We start from the raw sequence: 17,548 nt of genomic DNA on the forward strand, positions 1-17,548 counted from the left end.
AATATTTCATTTAATTTTTATTTTTATTTTTTAATTTTTTATTTTTTCAGTCAAAAAATAAAAAATTAAATTAAAAAAAATTAAATTAAATTAAAATTTAAAAAAATAATAAAAATTCTGATTTTTCGGTTTAGTTGGAATAACGCCCTTACTTTTAATTATCTCTTTTATGTATGTTTACTTTTATGATATTAGTCTTTCACTCTTTCTATCCTTCATATTAAAAAACATTACTTTAAAGATTGGACTGTTTGATAAAAGATTGAACAAATGTGACAATGGATTGAAGATTAGTGTGAGTGACTTTTACATTGTTGGGTTTGGAGATGAGTTGGATCTTTTTCTTTTTACTGTCTCTGGGGTTGCTGGAGATTCTGGATTTTGGATAGGTGACATTGTTTGTCTTTTTTTGATTGAGGCTAACCTTGGGGTTTCCTTCTTTTTTTGGTTATTTATTTTTTCTTCAAAAATTCTGTTCTCTTCTTCATTTTCGAACATCTTTCTTACCACTTCTAATGCTTCTTCATCTTCAGTTAACTCCATTTTCCTTTTCTCTTTGCTGTCAACACTATATGTTACTGTTATTGGTGGGACACGAAGTACTTTTCTCTTTTCAATATTGTTTATTGTGTTTGTCGTTTCTGTCGTTGTGGTTGTTGTAGTTGCTCTAATTGTTGTGGGTTTTTTATTTTCAATTTCGTTTTCCTTTACTTTTTCGTTTTTGCTCTTGTCTTTGATGTTGTCATTATTGATTTCTTTATTATTTTCTTTTCTGTTTTCTATTTTGTTTTTGTTGTTATTTTTTGATTCGCTAGTGTTTTTATGATTGGATTCTTCTTTTGATTTTATGTTTATTCTTGTGTTTTCCTTTATCTCGGGATTTGGTAGTTCCGTGATTTTTGAATTTTCTGAGATTTCGTCTTCGATTTCCTTATTTGTTTTTCTTTGATTTTTTGTTTCTTCTGTTGTAGTGAGGAATAGTATTGTTATGTGTTTACAATGTATTAGCTGGTCTTTGTGCTCTGGACTGATAATTGAGTTGAATGAGTGTATTATCAGGTTTTCACCTAAATTATCTAATTTGATTATTTCCAGTCCTTCTTCATGCAATGTTTTTTCTACTATGTCCATTGATTTTTCCCAGTTGAATGTTTTGAAGATCTTTTTTGGTTTTATTATTGCTCTGTGAACTCCTTTTAGTACTCCGTTGAAAACGTTAGAGTACTTGATTACTTGAGTTCTGCAGTCAGTGAGGATTTTGAATTTATTCTTACTTATTATTATCTTATCATCTCCTTGTAAATGAATTTCCAATTCTGCTTTTAAGTTGTTGGAAATCTCATCTGGGATATTGATCATGAATTTATATTGTTTTAGTTCAATTTGAGTGTGGTATATTGCTTCGCTTATTTTATCAAGTGTTCTGTACGTATTTTTTAAATATTTGAACTTTGTTCTGAGTTCATTTGATTTCTTGATTTTATCTGCCAATGTTTCTGTTGATTCTGTCATTATTGTATTTGCCAATTTATTCATTTCTTTTTTTTTCTTTAAAATCTTTATTCGACTTTAAAAATTTAAAATTCTGGAAATTCCCTGAAAGAATGTTTTCGGAGGTTTTTTTTTTTTTTTTTTTTTTTTTTTTTTTTTTTTTTTTTTTTTTTAAGTCTTTTTTTTATATGAAAAATGAAATAATCAAATAAAAAAAGTGTTGTTGTTGATGTTTTTTCTCTTACTGATTATTTTTTCCTTTTTTTTTCAATTTTGCTTCGCAAAATTTTCAAAAAAAAGAAAAAAATAAATTACAATAAAATAAAGAAATAAAGTAGTTTACTCTAAGTGTATTTTATTTTATTTTTTTTAAGTCTTTTTTTTATATGAAAAATGAAATAATCAAATAAAAAAAGTGTTGTTGTTCTCACAAAAACCGGATAAAGCAAATTTAAGTTGTATCTCATCAAAAGTGCCTGGATGGCTCAGTAGGCAGAGCGAGCGGCTGTTAACCGCTAGGTCCATGGTTCGATCCCATGTCTAGGCGATTCTTTTTAAAGAAACTTAAATAGATCAAGGGATCGATGTCGATTTCAGAAAATAATTTGGTTAAAAAAAAAAAAGTTTTTATTTTGAAGATGGTATAAATTTTTTTCTTTGCTAAAAAATCTTTTAAAAATTATCATGTTAATTTTCAAATATGTTTTATTCCAAAAAAATTCACATTATATTATAAAAATAATTTCATTAATGAATTTTCTATAAATTAACTTTATAGTACAAATGAATAACCAGTAAAAATTATTTTAATAAAAAGAATGTTAAATAATGGTGGTAATTTTTTATAATTTTTTTATAAAAGAAAAAAATTAAGTTTTAAACTAAAGTCAATTTTTATTAATTTATAATTTTTTTTTATAGCATCAACTTCATTTCTATATTTTTAATGTAAATATAAAAACCAATGGAAATTTCTTTTCTAAAAATCAAAAAAAAAAAAAAAACAATTCCCATTCTCTCTACAACATATTCAGAATTATCTTAGTATGAAGAGATTATTCAAACACATACACACCACACCACACATTGTTAAAGATTAATCACATAAGGTTATTATTTTGGTACAATATAGAATTTTTTTTTAATATATATATATTGTATGTGTGTTTGATTTTTATTTATAAATAATAAAAAACACAGTCTGAATATATTATTCTTTGTTTTTGAGAGTGTGTTTGATTTTTAAAAAATTATTTTTCTATTTTTAATTTTTGTTCGTTTGAAGGAATGTGTGGGTTACCTTTTTGAATGTGGTTATATCTCATATATTTTCTTGTGAGAAAAGACAACCATTTTTTAAACATTCCACCCAACAAAAACAATACAAGTAAAAAAAACAATATATTAAATTATTTTTTTTATTTTTGTTTTTATTTTTTATTTTTTAATTTTATTATTTTATTTTTTTTATTTTTTTTTTTTACAATGTAAATATTAATTTATTTATTTATTTGATTTTTATTCATTTATTAAAAAAATTGTGTAAAATAAAAATAAAGAGTTATAATTCATTTTTATATCTTGTAAAAATTTAATACTGTATTTTAATAACAATAATAAAAAAAAAAAAAAAAAAAAAAAAATAAATAAAATGTATCAACCAAGAATTAATAATAACTATATATTATATCCAACATCACCACCATTATTAAGTGAATGTTTTAGTGTTAGTTATCCACCTCCACCATTTTTAAATTGTAATAATAATAGTAATAATAGTTCACCGATAAATTCACCAAAAAGTTTCAATAATAATAATCATAGTAGTAATAATTTTAATATTACAAATGTAAACAATTTTTATTTTAATAATAATTTAAATAATAGTGGTAGTGGTAGTACTAGTAGTGGTGGTAATAGTGGTACACCACCATCACCAATTCAAATACCAATAATTTGTACAACAACTATAATAGTTAACCAATCATCTCCACAACCATTACCAATTCAATATCCACAAATTCAATTAGAAAAATTTAATTTATCACCAAATTCCAATTTATCAAATCAATTAAGCGATCATTTTAATAACAATAATAATAACCATCAAAAAAAGAAACATAGATTATCTTGGAAAGAAATTAAAAAAGATTTTAATATTAAACATGAAATGGAAAAAGAAAAAAAGAAATGGAAAAAATTTGAAGAGAAAATTAAAGAAGAATTAACAAAAGATAAAATTAAAATGAAAAAAAATGAAATTAAAATGAAAAAAGAGTTGGAAATTGAAAATTGGAAAAAAATAGAAATTAAATTTAAATCATTCTACTCTGAAGCTGAATGGAAATCATTTGAAACTAAATATCGAGATCAATTAAATCCTGAATTACTGGATACAATTTTAGATTTAATATTTTAAAATAAAATATATTTTTTTTTTTTTTTTGTTTTTGTTTTTTTTTTTTTTTATAAATAATTAATATTATTTAATTCTTTTATTTAATTTATTTATTTTTTTTATTTTTTATTTTTTATTTTTTTTATTTTTTTTATTATTTATTATTATTTATTATTATTATTATTTTTTTTTTTTTATAATATATTATTTTGATTGTAATAATTCTTGAATTCTTAAAGTTCTTTCATAAGAAGTTTTTAAGAAAGGATTTAAACCAGAGATGAAAGCATTACCAGATTGAAATTTATCTAAAATTCTTAAGAGTTGACAAGTTGCATAACGTACTTCATCAGATTTATGGAAAAGACCAACAGCGACAGGGAATAAGCCACCATGTGATTTTGGAAGGTAAGAGAGGAACTCGGTTACTTGTTCTTCAGTTTTAATTGAATTTAAAAAGGAATGATAAATTTTTAAGACTTCTTTCTCTGGAATATGTTTTTTCTTACGAAGTTTACGAATTGAGGAGAGAATGGTATGATCTCTAATGGCACTAGTTCGTTTTGTATTTTCTTTATCAAAGAGATAGGTTGAGAATGTCTTTGTTTTCGTCCAAGCTTCAATACGTTGATGATTTGCATCGATTGCCAATTGACGTTGTTGATCATCCAAGAACTCTTCTTCATCCAATGCCATATCTACAATGTGTTGAGTATATTCTTGAAAGAGGGATTTAATTTTATCCTCACCATAGTGAGCAGAGATATTATAGTTTACCTCTGCCATGAAATCATTATCGTATTGTTGGAATTTATCAGGAATTTCAGTGACCAATGATGGATTCAATATAACCTTACCAGTACCAATATTACAAAGGATATCCCACCATTCTGAACGCTCTTCAAACACTGGATTCGAAACACCCAATATAACACCAGTACTTGGTGGTAATTTATCGATTAAAATTTGATGATGTAAATTAATATTTGGGAAACATCTCTCCCTTGTTCCTTTCAATGGTGGACATACCATTGAACATGCTGCTAATACATAATTACAAATTTCATCAGCTCCACATCCATATCCTAAAAATATAATTCTCTTTTGTGATAATACACCATTAAATATTTTCATTACATCATTACCAAATTTTTGAACTAATCCAATAACTTTATACTAAAAATAAAAAAAATATAAATATTAATAATTTTACTTTTTTTTTTTTTTATGAAAATTCTAAAGTACTTACATCACCAACTTCATCAGGGAAATATGTGATTGGTATATATAATGGCATTTTATTACCTAAATAAGTTATAGTGGTTGCATGAATATGTTTATTACGATCTGGTGATGAACGTAAAATATGTTTTTGAATATCGTTTAATTGTGGTACAGTTGTCATATCTAAACTATTTAAAGAATTATATAATTCAACAATAACATCCAATGAAGGATTACTAAAATATTTTTGCATTGCTAATACAATAAATGGCTAAAAAAAAAAAAAAATATAAAAAAAAAAAAAAATCATTAATTATCTATATTATTATTATTACATCGATTTCTAGTAATGTAATGCTGATTCACTACTAATACTAATCCTAATATTAATTCTAATAATAATGCCAATCCTAATGCTAATGCTAATCCTAAAACTTAAACTAAAATTAAATAATGATTATCGTACTTTAAATATACTTATGAAAGGATGAGTCGTACAAATAGCCATCGATTTAACTACGGCACCTCTTTTAACTGTATCATCTTTTTGATTATTCATAAAGCTAAGACAATATAAGAAATCTTTACATTTTTGATCCTCTGGTGTTTCTGAGATTGATGGATCTTTTGAATCTTTTGAATCTTTAGTTGTGTTATTTTCACCCTCTGTAGTTGTTGTATTGGTTGGTTGTATATTTTCAGTAGTTGTTGCTGTTGTTGTTGTTGTTGTAGTAGTAGTAGTATTGGTGTTGGTGTTGGTGTTGGTGTTGGTGTTGGTGTTGGTTGATGTATTAGTGGTTGGATCGATAGTTGTATTTTCTTCAGTAGTTGTTGATGGGTTTGTAGTAGTTGGTGAAGTTTCAGGTGATTCAGATTTATTACTACCATTTTGTTGTTCTGCTTGAACCTCTGATATCATTCTAGTAAGATGTTCTAAAAATATCTTTTCTTCTGATAACTCTAAAAATCTAATACCTAAAGCTGTACTTGAATCTGTTAAAACACAATCAAATAATGGTTCAAGTTGTGTAAATTCTAAATCTGCATGTTTTTCACTAATTATAAATAAATAAACAAATAAAAAGGTATTAGAAATTTAATTAAATAATAATAATAATAATAATAATAATAATAATAATAATAATAATAATAATAATAATAATAATAATAATAATAATAATAATTACATTTTAGTTGAAAAAACACCACTTGTAGGAGAACCAATTAAAATATGAGATTGATAAAATTCTACTTTTAATTTTTCAGAATCTAACATTACCCAACCTTTTTCTTCATCAGTTTCAGAGAAACTATAGATGAAAGCTTCGACAGGTGAGGAAATTTGTTTTTCCGATGATTTACTATCGATTTGTGGTGATTTATTATTTTGATTATTTGGTGAAGAAGGTGATGAAGAAGATGAGGAATTATTATTATTATTATTGTTATTATTATTATTGTTATTATTATTATTATTATTGTTGTTGTTTTTAGATTTCTCTGGTGATTTTGAAGCGGTTAATGCACCACCCTCAGGTACGGGTCTATTTAAAAAGAAGACTGTCCAATCGTCATTTCTCTTATGGGCACCATCTGGTAACATATACTCTGATAACATTAACTCCATCTCTCCAGTTGCAATTGGATAAGGATATTGATATTTAACTTTACTACCTTGTAGAATATCAAACTCTGCTAATAATATAAACTCTACCAATTTCTTTGATTTACTACCACCATTTAATAATGATGATTGAGTTCCATTATTATTTGCTGCTGCTGCTGTTGCCACTGCTGCCGCTGCTGCTGCTGTTGCTGCATTAACTGTGTTAATTACTGATGTTGATAATGTACCTTGAATTGGTGTGCCATTATTTGTTGTGGTTGTAGTTGTTGATGTTGATGTTGCTGTAGTTGTGGCTGTTGAATTAATAGTTGATGATCCTCCTGAGGTTGTTGTATTAGAAGCCACTATATTTGGTTGTGATAAATTGGGTGACAATGGTGATTGTGATGTTGATGATGGTGATGATCTACCATTACTTGTCATTTTTTTTTTTTTCTTTTTCTTTTTTTTATTATTTGTTATTTATTTTTTTATTTATTCCGCTTTTTAAATAAAAAAAAAAAAAATAAAAAAATTCTTTTTTAACCCTTTTTTTTTTTTTTTTTTTTTATATATTTATAATACAAATTTAAATTACAAGATCAACAAATGTTGATTTTTTTTTTTTTTTTTTTTTTTTTTTTTTTTAATAAATAATATAATACAAATAAATAAAACAGATAAACAATATAAAAAACGAATAGCAAATGGTTATTTGTATTTGTTTTTATTATTATTATTATTATTATGATCAGCACAATTGTTGTTATTCTTTTTTGATTTTTTTTTTTTTAAAAAAAAAAAAAAATTTTGCTTTTTTTTTATTTTTTTTTTTTTTATTTTTTTTTTTTTTTTTTTTATTTTAAAAACAAAAAAAAAATTGCTATATTTTTTTTTTTTAAAAAAAAAAAAAAGATATTTTAGTCCCTATTTAAATTTTCTATTCATAAATAAAAAAAAAAAATTATTTGATTAAAAGTTTTATTATTTTTTTAAGGTGTTCGGAATCGGTTTACGTGAAAAGTAATTTTCATAAACAAATTCCAACTTTTTATTTTTTTTATTTTTTTTTTTAGTTTTTTTATTTTTTTTATTTTTTTTATTTCCCAAAACACTTTATTTCCACCTTTCATTTTATTTTTCATTTTTTTTTTTTTTTTCTTTTACAATGATTTAATTTTATTTATTTTTAATGTAGATTTGGTGTAGATAAATATAGCACTCAAAAATACAAATGATATGAAATATAAAAAAAATGAATGTAACTATTCTGTTTTATTTTTTTTTTTAATCAAAAATTTTATTTTTAGAATTTAATTATTTATCATCCATTTTTTGTAATTGTTTTTTATTTTGAAGAACAACGAGTGGGGAATAAATTTTATATAAAAAATAGATTTATATAAAAAAAAAAAAAAAAAAAGTTTGGTTGAATTTGTTTATTTTTCTAAGTTTTATTTATTTAATAAAATAAAATATAAAAAAAAATAAAAAAATTAAATAATTTAAACCATCAACGAGCCATTCACGATTCGTTCATAGAAATGATAATAATAATAAAATGCGATAACAAGGGTGTTAATTAAAAATAGATTTTTTTTTTTTTTTTTTTTTTTTTTTTTTTTTTATTATTATTATTTTTTTTTTTTATTATTATTTTTTTTTATTATTATTATTTTTTTTTTTTTTTTTTTTGTTATTTTAATTTTATTATTTTTTTTTATCTTTGATGCACCATTGGCTATTATCTATATCTTTTAACTAATTTTTTTTTATTTTTGGAATTAGTTTAAATTAAGAAAAAAAAAAAAAAAAAAAAAAAAAAAAAATAAATAAATTAACATATAATAAGTGCTTACATTTTTTGTATATTCACCCAAAGCACCTATAAGAACGTCATTGGAGTCTATTTTTCCTAGAACATTTTGTTTATTTTCGGTTAAGATAATACAATAGATGAGAAGATCTTGACAACCTGGAAGATATTTAATGATTTTTGAATCTGGATCGTTTGGATAAGCTTTACATATTTCTTTATTTTTTTCATTGTCTGAGAATTCAAATGGTTCTAATTTCATTTGGACTTCTTTCAATTGAATGATGTTTTTATTTGTGCTTAATAACAATTTTGTATAGATTTGTTGAACTAATTTGACAGTTTTTAAATCGACATATATCCTATCTGGGAAAGGTGAGACTATTGATGGTACGATAACTTCATTGACTATTTCAATAATTGGATGATCAAATTTATCTAATTCAACATCTGTAAATGTTGATTCAACATAGATATCTTTAAACAATTGGTAAGATTTGGATTTTTCAAAGCTACAAGTGACATCATTATCATCACATAAAATAATTTCCCCTTTGACTGATGGAAACACATTGAAATCAAAAAACTCTGATTTGTATTTATTTGTTGTAGTTTGTCCTATAAGTTTAGTTAATAATGGAATATAAACATTTTCATATCCAAAGTTATATTCATTTGCAAATAATTTATCTTCATTGTAAACGATATTAAATGGATTCAAATGATAGTAGTTTTTATCATCTCCATAACCTTTTACCTTGGTTTCAAAGTCTAGCTTTCTCTTACCTAAAATTGCTCTGAGATCACTTGGATATTTAGTTATTAATACATTTAAATTCAACTTTTGACCTGCAATGCTATTTAATCTTAATGATTCTTTTTTAAGATATTGGTTATCCTCTGGGTGTCTAATAATACTAACTCTCCTGTAAAAGTATTCAGAAAGATATTTCATTTTATCACTACAAAAAGCACCACCTCCACGTGCCTCTTGCTTTCCTTGCCAATTTAAATCACCAAAGCATATCATTCCACCACCACCACCGCTACCTACTTTATCTACATCATTGAATTGATAGGACATTTTTGAATGGTCACTTCCTGAATCAGCCCTAATAACTTTTGACCAAGGTGTTTCGAATCTGTAAGAAATATTAATTGATTCAACTGCTTGAGTAATTGAATTTCTACCTCTTCCTTTCTTTGTTTGAGTATGGACCATTGTTTTAAAATTATTACCATTTGGTAAATCATTTTTAGAACTATCGATAAAATGCCAAACTATAAAAAATTTGATTCCATCCTTGTGGGCTTCTTTATTTTTTTCACTATACTCTTTATAAAGGTTTATATTTGTTGTTTGAATGAAGTATCTTCCTTTATCACTCTCATTAATTTTATAATAGTGAACATTTGTTTCTTTAGGTTTTAGATTTGTATCTGATGATGTAATATCTTTGTTTAGAATTAAATCTGCCTATTTTAAGAATGTTAGTTTGTAATTAATAAACACAAATTTATAATTAAAATTACTTACCAATTGTGACCATTTATTTAAATAAATAACTCCATTCCATATATCAGGATCACCATCATTCTTTTTATTATCAAAAATATATTCACTCATTAGACCATCCAATTCTTTAAAAGTTTTGGGAATTTTTGTTGCCAAAATTTTACTATCAATTACATCCAAATCAATGACTCCTGTTTTTTTCTTGTCAACCTCTTCTTTGAGGACTTGAGAATACAAAAACATGGCTGATGATACCCTTTTTGCTCCAGAACCTGGAGAAACTGTATTAATGGTTTGAATATTTAAATTACCATAAATAATATACTTTGGAATAATATGAAGTTCTTCTTTTGACAAAGTTATACAAATTGAATGCTGCGCGTGTTGACTCTTTAAAGTATTTTCCTTGAAATTAAAAAGAGGTTTATATCCTGTTTCTGGAGAATTTGGAACACTGTGAATTACATGAATTCCCCCTTCTTCATTCCAAATGAAAAATCCTTTTGCATGTGCCTTTTTTAACACATGAAATAAATGAAAAAAAAAGAATTAACAACAACAAATTATAATAAAAAAAAAAAATAAAAATAAAAATTAAAAATTAACACATACACTATTACCACTATTACTGGGTTGATCATTATAGGTCAAACTATTATATATAGTTTTACCAGACTTATTTGGATAACTCTGTATGTATGTTGATGTAATTGGGTTTGGCTCATCTGGATTCCTAATATTATAATAAGCTAATTCATTAATCACTGGATTCGCCCCATTTAATTCATTATCAGTATAAATAGCACCTTGACTCTGACTCAATTGTTCTAAAACCCACCATTCAACATTCTTTTCTCCATCTTTATCTATAAACACCTGACTTTTTGTATAAACATTTTTTGTTGTTATACATTTTGGAGGAACACAATAAATTTGTGATATTAATAAAAATAAATATAGAACTATTATATATTTATTTTTCATTTCTTAGATATATTGTTTTTTTTTTTATTCTAGCATAAAAAAAAAAAAAAAAAAAAAATGAGACCGTTTTGTTTCAGAAAAAAAAAAAAAAAAATTGATTTTTTTGTGTGAAAAAAAAAAATGAATCTATTTTTGCACTAAAATCTAAATTTGGATTTTTTTAAAAAAAAAACGAACGAATTTTTTTTTTATTGTTTTCGAGCATCTCTGCAAATCTTTTTTAATTTTTTTTTTACGAAACAGTTCTAAAATGTTATTTTTTTTTTTTTTTTTTTTTTTTTTTTTTCTCAAAAAAAAATTATTAAATCACAGAATATGTTTTTTTTAAATCATATTTAAATTAATAATATCATTTTTATTTTTTATTTTATATTGCAATTGTTTCACATTTGGTAGTTACACATTTGATACAAAAAATTGGTCAACAAATTGTGCACTATCATCATGTGTTTTTTATGAATTTAATAATAATAATTATTATGATTTAAGTTCTATTGTCCACAATGATCATCAAGGTCCTTACAAAGCAAGTTTTCCTGCCGAACTTCCTGGTGGAATTCAAACACCTTATACAATGTATTTTAATCCTTGTTTTAATGATAATGTGTGTCCAGGTGGTCTTTCAGTAGGTAAATTCACAAAAAATTCTTAATTCCGTTGGTTCACTTTCAGAGCCACATTCTATAACATTAAATTCAGAAGGTATTTCTATTGAATATCAATCAGCTCTTTTACCATCAACAACATGTACCTCTAATGGTAACCGTAGAACTTTGGTTTTATTTATTACTTGTATCCCAACCGAAACATTTAAAATTATTGGTACTTATAACAGAAGAGTATTATGTGAACATACAATTTATATATCTTCAAAATTAGTTTGTAAAGATAGAGGAATATTATTTAATCAAGGTCTATTTTATGATTTAACACCAATGAAATTGTAAGTTGTTAAATTCTTTTTTATATTTTTTTTTTATTTCAATTTTTTTTTTTTTTTTGTTTTTAATAAAAAAAAAAAACACCAAACACGAAATTTCAAAATAAAAATAAAAATTAAAATATCTAACCACTTTTTTTTCAATTTTTTATTTTTTTCTTCCCACAGATTAACAAGCACTTCACACCAAATTACCAACAGTGACCAAACACAAGATATTCTCTTAATTTATTTGGAAATGTAAATAGATGTGGTACTTTCGGTACATCAACATTAAGTTGTCAATCATGTATTTTAACAGTTGCTAATAAAGCGATCGATTATAAACTAGATTCAAGATATGCAACATCACCAAAATCAGTTATGGTAGGATCTCTCAGTCAACCAAGAATTACATTTACAAATGATGGAATAACTATAATTTATAGCGCAATAGCAGGCTTCACTGAATGCTCATCAAATGGTAACAAATATTCATCAAAGTATATTTTAATTTGTGATCCATTCACAGAATATTATGTAGATAAATTTACATTAGAATCACAATGTATTTATCAAATTAAGGTTTATACTAAATACGCATGTCCAACATTACGTTTATTCAAACAAACACAATATTATGACCTTTCACCATTGATGTTGTAAGTATTCAATTTATTCTTGTATTTCTTCAAACAGTTATTAATTAATAATAAAATAAATAATAGGGATTCAACAAGAAATTATACAACAAGTCATATTACAGACGGATATGAGTATAATATTGTATTCAATATTGGTAATAAAGCACAAATGTGTAGCGATGCATTTAATGATTATTATTTTGCTTGTCAATATGATCCACGTTATAAAAGTTTTATTCCACTTGCAAAGGCAAGTTTAGGTCAAAGAGTAACATTTGATTTAAATCAAGTTAAATTCGAATATACTTCACCAATGTCAGGTTGTTTAAGAACTTTTATTATTGTTTTAACTTGTGATGAAAACCAACATTATCAATTAGTTTCAACTTTAGAATCTCCTGCATGTGTATATACAGTAACAATTAAAACTAAATATGTATGTGAATCAACAATTTATTACAATAGATTCGACTATACATATTATGATATTACTCCAATAAAAACGTAAGTTTTAAATTAAATTTGAAATTAAATTTAAATATAAATAATAATAATAATAATATTAATAATCTTTATTGTCAACAACTAAAATATTAATTTAATTAGAAAAAAAGATAGTCCAAATAAAATAGATATTGATGTTGGTGGATATCCATATAGAGTAAGTAAATTTTATAAAAAAAAAAAAAAAAAAAAAAAAAAAAAAAAAAAGTTTCTAACAAATATTTTTCTAATAGCTTTTTTATGGTATCGGTAATACTGTTGATTATTGCGGAGAACAAGTGGGATCAGTCCCTGGTGTAGATTATCAAGCTTGTCAATATCTCAGTGGTCTTGTTATTCAAGTCGGTAGTTTAAAAAATACATCAATGATTCTTAATAAGGATGGTATAAGTATATATCAAACCTCACCATTCGATTTAACCAAAGTGTGCCAAAATACAAGATATCAAAGAGTAAACATTTTAAATATGGTATGTGATCCAACAGCAACAAATGATGTGGTTAGCGCTACTGAGACTGCCAACGATTGGGCATGTGAATATACAATCGAAATTAAAACTAAATATGAATGTTCAATTAATTATGCACCAGTATTACCGGTTGTTGGAAATCCATGTTCATACAGTTGTACACCACCAGGTGCTTTAAATCCAAAAGATATAGTTAGTGTACTTTTAAATTTAGGTGTTTGTTCTCAGAGATTAATAAATATGGTACAGGTGCAATCATTACTTAATATATTTAAAGATACTTGGGTTTCAAATCACAATGGGTATGATGATTGGATGGGTGGACAACTTTATTCACTATTATTAACAGGTAAACCACAGTCAACAATTTCACCATATGTTATTTCAATTACACATGATAATTTAAGTACATATGGTACCAATGGGTTAAGTAAAGCAAAAAATTCAATCAATGATTTTCTTACTATTACAAATGATCTTCTTGAAATTTCAAATCGTGCAGCCAGTTCAACCGTTACCAAATATACATATTCAGATGGAGCAATTACATAAACTTTTATCAACATCAACTGGAGGTCTTGCAATTATTAAATACAAAAATTTGCTATGCTACTATTCAATAGTCCCAAATTTACAAACTTTAATTATTGGGAGTTATTTGCTTTCTTGCCCATATTATTCACTACCAACTATACAGTGCACAGTTTAACACCATCAATAGGGAAAGTTGGAGATACTATCACAATTAATGGTCAAAATTTAGATACAGATATATATGATGTTTATTTCAACATTATTGATGACAACAGTAAAATTAAAGCAACAATAACATCAAGAACCGTAAGTTTTGTAAAAGTAATTGTTCCAAATGGTTTTGGTTATGCATTAGTCTACACTCAAAATATACTTAATCCAACTACCTCTGATAAACTTTCATTTTCATATCCATCACCAGCGATTGTCAAAGTAATTAGTCAACCATTTAGTACAGATATCATCAATAGATTCTTTGTTATTGGTCAAAACCATCGTTCTTTAATAACCAATATTGTTATTAATCCATACATCGATAATATTGAAAAAGAAGCAATTTATTGTGAAATTGTTGTCGGTAAACAAGCGTCAAAGACTATATATCCAAGTGATTTAGATGAAAATCCAACAAATTATAATTTATATTATTATCCCCCAGCAGTTGTTGACATATCAGAAGTTTCAACTGATGGTGGTGAAGTTATAATAAAAGGTACAAATTTTATTCCAGCCTCGCTTAAAGATCAAATTAATAATCAACCAATAATCGGTTCACCACATTCAGTAGAGTTTAATAATGTTTTATCTTCATCATGGACATGGATTGATTCAACACATGTAGAAGCCATCGTACAAAAAGGTATTGGTACAATCTCTACAATTGTAAATGTTGGTGGTCAAAGATCTGATTTAAATCCAATTCCTGTAAATTTTTACAAAAGACCTGAACTAGATAATAAAAAATATGAAAACTTTGCAAATAGTGATATTTTAATAACTGGTTCTAATTTTGTGCCAGTTGGTTTTTCAGCAGGTTCATCAAGTTCTGTCAAAATTGGAGGTATTCCCTGTAACTCTGTAACATGGGTAGATTCAAAATCTGTTATTTGTAATGTGCCAATTGGAACTGGTGATAATTTAAATATCATCAAAAAACCGAATTAAATGATTATTTCTCATATTTAGGGCAATGCGATTTCCTCTGTAGCGATTTATCAAATTTAGTAAGTTTTTAAACATTTTAATTACAGAAAAAAAAAAAAAAACTAAAAAATACTAATTTATTATCATTTTTATCTCAAAGGAATTAGCAAAAGTTATTAGAGAGAATAAAAAAGATTTAAAGAGTACTCTTTTATTAACAGGTGTATGTTTAGAACAAATCGAGCAATATAATTTCACAGATATTAATGATGAAATTGAATCAAGTTGGATTGAAAACTCAATTATTAATGATTGGACAAGTGGTAAATTCTATAATTATTTTAAATCATCAGAATCATACTCAACAGTTAAAACACTTGCAAAATATATTACTCCAAAGAATCCATGTATTTATGATAATAAAAGAGTAAAGAATTCATTAGATTACCATTTTGAAATCAATTCAGATATTTTCCATTTAATTGAACTTTCAATTTCATCAAAAATCAGTTATCCAGATTCACCATATGAAACTTATTTCTATGAATCATCAAGCAACCCAGAGTATGGTCTTTCAATTATTACATTTGATTCAGCAATTTGTAGCTTTACAGAATCAACTATTCAAGACTATCAAAGTGGAAAAGAATTACAATCATGTTCAATCATTCCAATTATAAATCAAGTAATTAATCCAACAACAACACTTCAAGCACCATATCAATATTCACTTACAATTATTGGTAGATTATTTGATAGTTCAACTAGAATATTTTTATCAGGTTATGAATGTCCAATCATTGGTAATATCGCTACTAATCAAAATGATTATATTCAAACTCTTAGTTGTTCAGTACCACCAGAAATCGAATCATACTCGCCCTCTCAAATTAGTTTTTACAATGATTATAGTGAAAATAATATATAGAATATGAAGATGGATCTGATGAAATTGTTGTTAAATTTAATAATGAACCAACAGCTATCATTGAAAACACAGAAACATACATTAAAATTAAAACCCTTAGTGGTGATGAATTTAATGTACCAATTGCTGTAGAATTAAACGGTCAAATAAGTAATACAGATACTTCATTCGTTTACTCAAATCCAATAATTGAAAGTGTAACACCATCATCAAGTAGCTCAAAATCAAATACTAATATCATCATTAAAGGACAAAATCTTGGATATTTAACAAACACTCCCAAAATTACAATTGGAAGTAGTAATTGTTTAAATATCAAAACTATATCTCCAAATGAAATTCATCGTTATGAAATCAAGCGCAGGCACTAAACAATTAACATTAACCTATGAAAGTTATCAACCAACCTATTCACAATTCACTCACAAAAACGATGATGACAGTGATAGCCACGATGATGATGATGATGACCATAAAAACAATAATGGACCAAAAAACACCATATTAAGTATTCTTGGAGGTATAATTGGAGCAGCAGCATCAGCGGCCGTAAGTGGATTTATAACAAGCATTTTCGGTGGTGCGACATCAGTAGCTACAGCAGCAGCAACAGCAACAGCTATTGCCGGTGCAATTACCGAAGGTGTTGCAGTGGCCTTTACAGGGGTATCAGTAATAGCAGCAACAGCAGGTGGTATTGTTATTACTTCAATTGTAACAGCAACAGCCATCCTTATTTCAGGTGGAAGTACACAATCACCAAACCCAACGCCAACCGATAACTATTGGGTAAGATGTATGGTCGATTATTCAAGATTAACTTTACAAGTCGATAATCTTTACGGTCAAGATATAGTATGGATTGATGGTAATGGAATTTCATCAATTTTCAAAGAATCATTCTCTTGTAAACCTGACCTTATTAACGATGGTATGATATGCACTCAACAACATCAAAATGGAACAAATTCAACAACCACATTTGGTAATTCAACATTAATTTGTCATATTGACCCAACAAAATCATGTGAAATTTCACCACCATTCATCATACCATCCGATCCAATTGAAGATGATGAATATTCAAATATTTTAGAATGTCAATATAATCTCATTGAAAATTCATTATCAACACACTCTAATAATAGTCCATTAAGATGTTATAATAATGAAACTGAAAATTACTTCACTATGAATACTACACTTTCATGCTCAAAAGATGAATCATTAAGTCAAGATAAATATACGATTTCTTGTTTATCAGATACAGATGATACCCAAATCTTTTTCTATAAGAACTCAATTACATGCATTACAGATTATCCATACTATAAATGTACAATAAAAATTAGTTAACGACTGGAACTAATG

The 17,548-nt window shown here is 25.5% G+C and overlaps 4 protein-coding genes, 1 non-coding gene and 1 pseudogene across 5 annotated transcripts; 3 read left to right on the forward strand and 3 right to left on the reverse strand.

The window, feature by feature from the left end:
* Positions 1 to 183: 183 nt before the first annotated feature.
* DDB_G0270638 (hypothetical protein) lies at positions 184 to 1,536 on the reverse strand (the record flags this gene model as incomplete). Its single annotated transcript, XM_641194.1, has 2 exons — positions 184 to 247; positions 311 to 1,536. The coding sequence occupies 2 exons, from the start codon at positions 1,534 to 1,536 to the stop codon at positions 184 to 186; spliced, it is 1,290 nt and encodes a 429-aa protein (XP_646286.1).
* Positions 1,537 to 1,965: 429 nt separating this feature from the next.
* Positions 1,966 to 2,038, forward strand: tRNA-Asn-GUU-5. The gene has a single exon. It is a non-coding gene; the product is annotated as a tRNA-Asn (tRNA).
* A 1,104-nt stretch (positions 2,039 to 3,142) lies between these two features.
* On the forward strand, positions 3,143 to 3,910 carry DDB_G0269794 (hypothetical protein; the record flags this gene model as incomplete). The annotated part of the gene is made up of 1 exon (XM_641195.1): positions 3,143 to 3,910. One exon carries the CDS (start codon positions 3,143 to 3,145, stop codon positions 3,908 to 3,910), a length of 768 nt encoding a protein of 255 aa, XP_646287.1.
* A 183-nt stretch (positions 3,911 to 4,093) lies between these two features.
* Positions 4,094 to 7,163, reverse strand: DDB_G0270640 (hypothetical protein; the record flags this gene model as incomplete). The annotated part of the gene is made up of 4 exons (XM_641196.1): positions 4,094 to 5,065; positions 5,139 to 5,384; positions 5,580 to 6,168; positions 6,301 to 7,163. The coding sequence occupies 4 exons, from the start codon at positions 7,161 to 7,163 to the stop codon at positions 4,094 to 4,096; spliced, it is 2,670 nt and encodes an 889-aa protein (XP_646288.1).
* A 1,266-nt stretch (positions 7,164 to 8,429) lies between these two features.
* DDB_G0270642 (hypothetical protein) lies at positions 8,430 to 11,035 on the reverse strand (the record flags this gene model as incomplete). The annotated part of the gene is made up of 4 exons (XM_641197.1): positions 8,430 to 8,480; positions 8,579 to 10,012; positions 10,073 to 10,564; positions 10,664 to 11,035. The coding sequence occupies 4 exons, from the start codon at positions 11,033 to 11,035 to the stop codon at positions 8,430 to 8,432; spliced, it is 2,349 nt and encodes a 782-aa protein (XP_646289.1).
* Positions 11,036 to 11,092: 57 nt separating this feature from the next.
* Positions 11,093 to 17,533, forward strand: DDB_G0269796 (annotated as a pseudogene; the record flags this gene model as incomplete).
* Positions 17,534 to 17,548: the final 15 nt, after the last annotated feature.

The sequence above is a fragment of the Dictyostelium discoideum genome (genome assembly GCF_000004695.1).
Source record: "Dictyostelium discoideum AX4 chromosome 1 chromosome, whole genome shotgun sequence".
In the NCBI taxonomy this organism is placed as follows: domain Eukaryota; phylum Evosea; class Eumycetozoa; order Dictyosteliales; family Dictyosteliaceae; genus Dictyostelium; species Dictyostelium discoideum.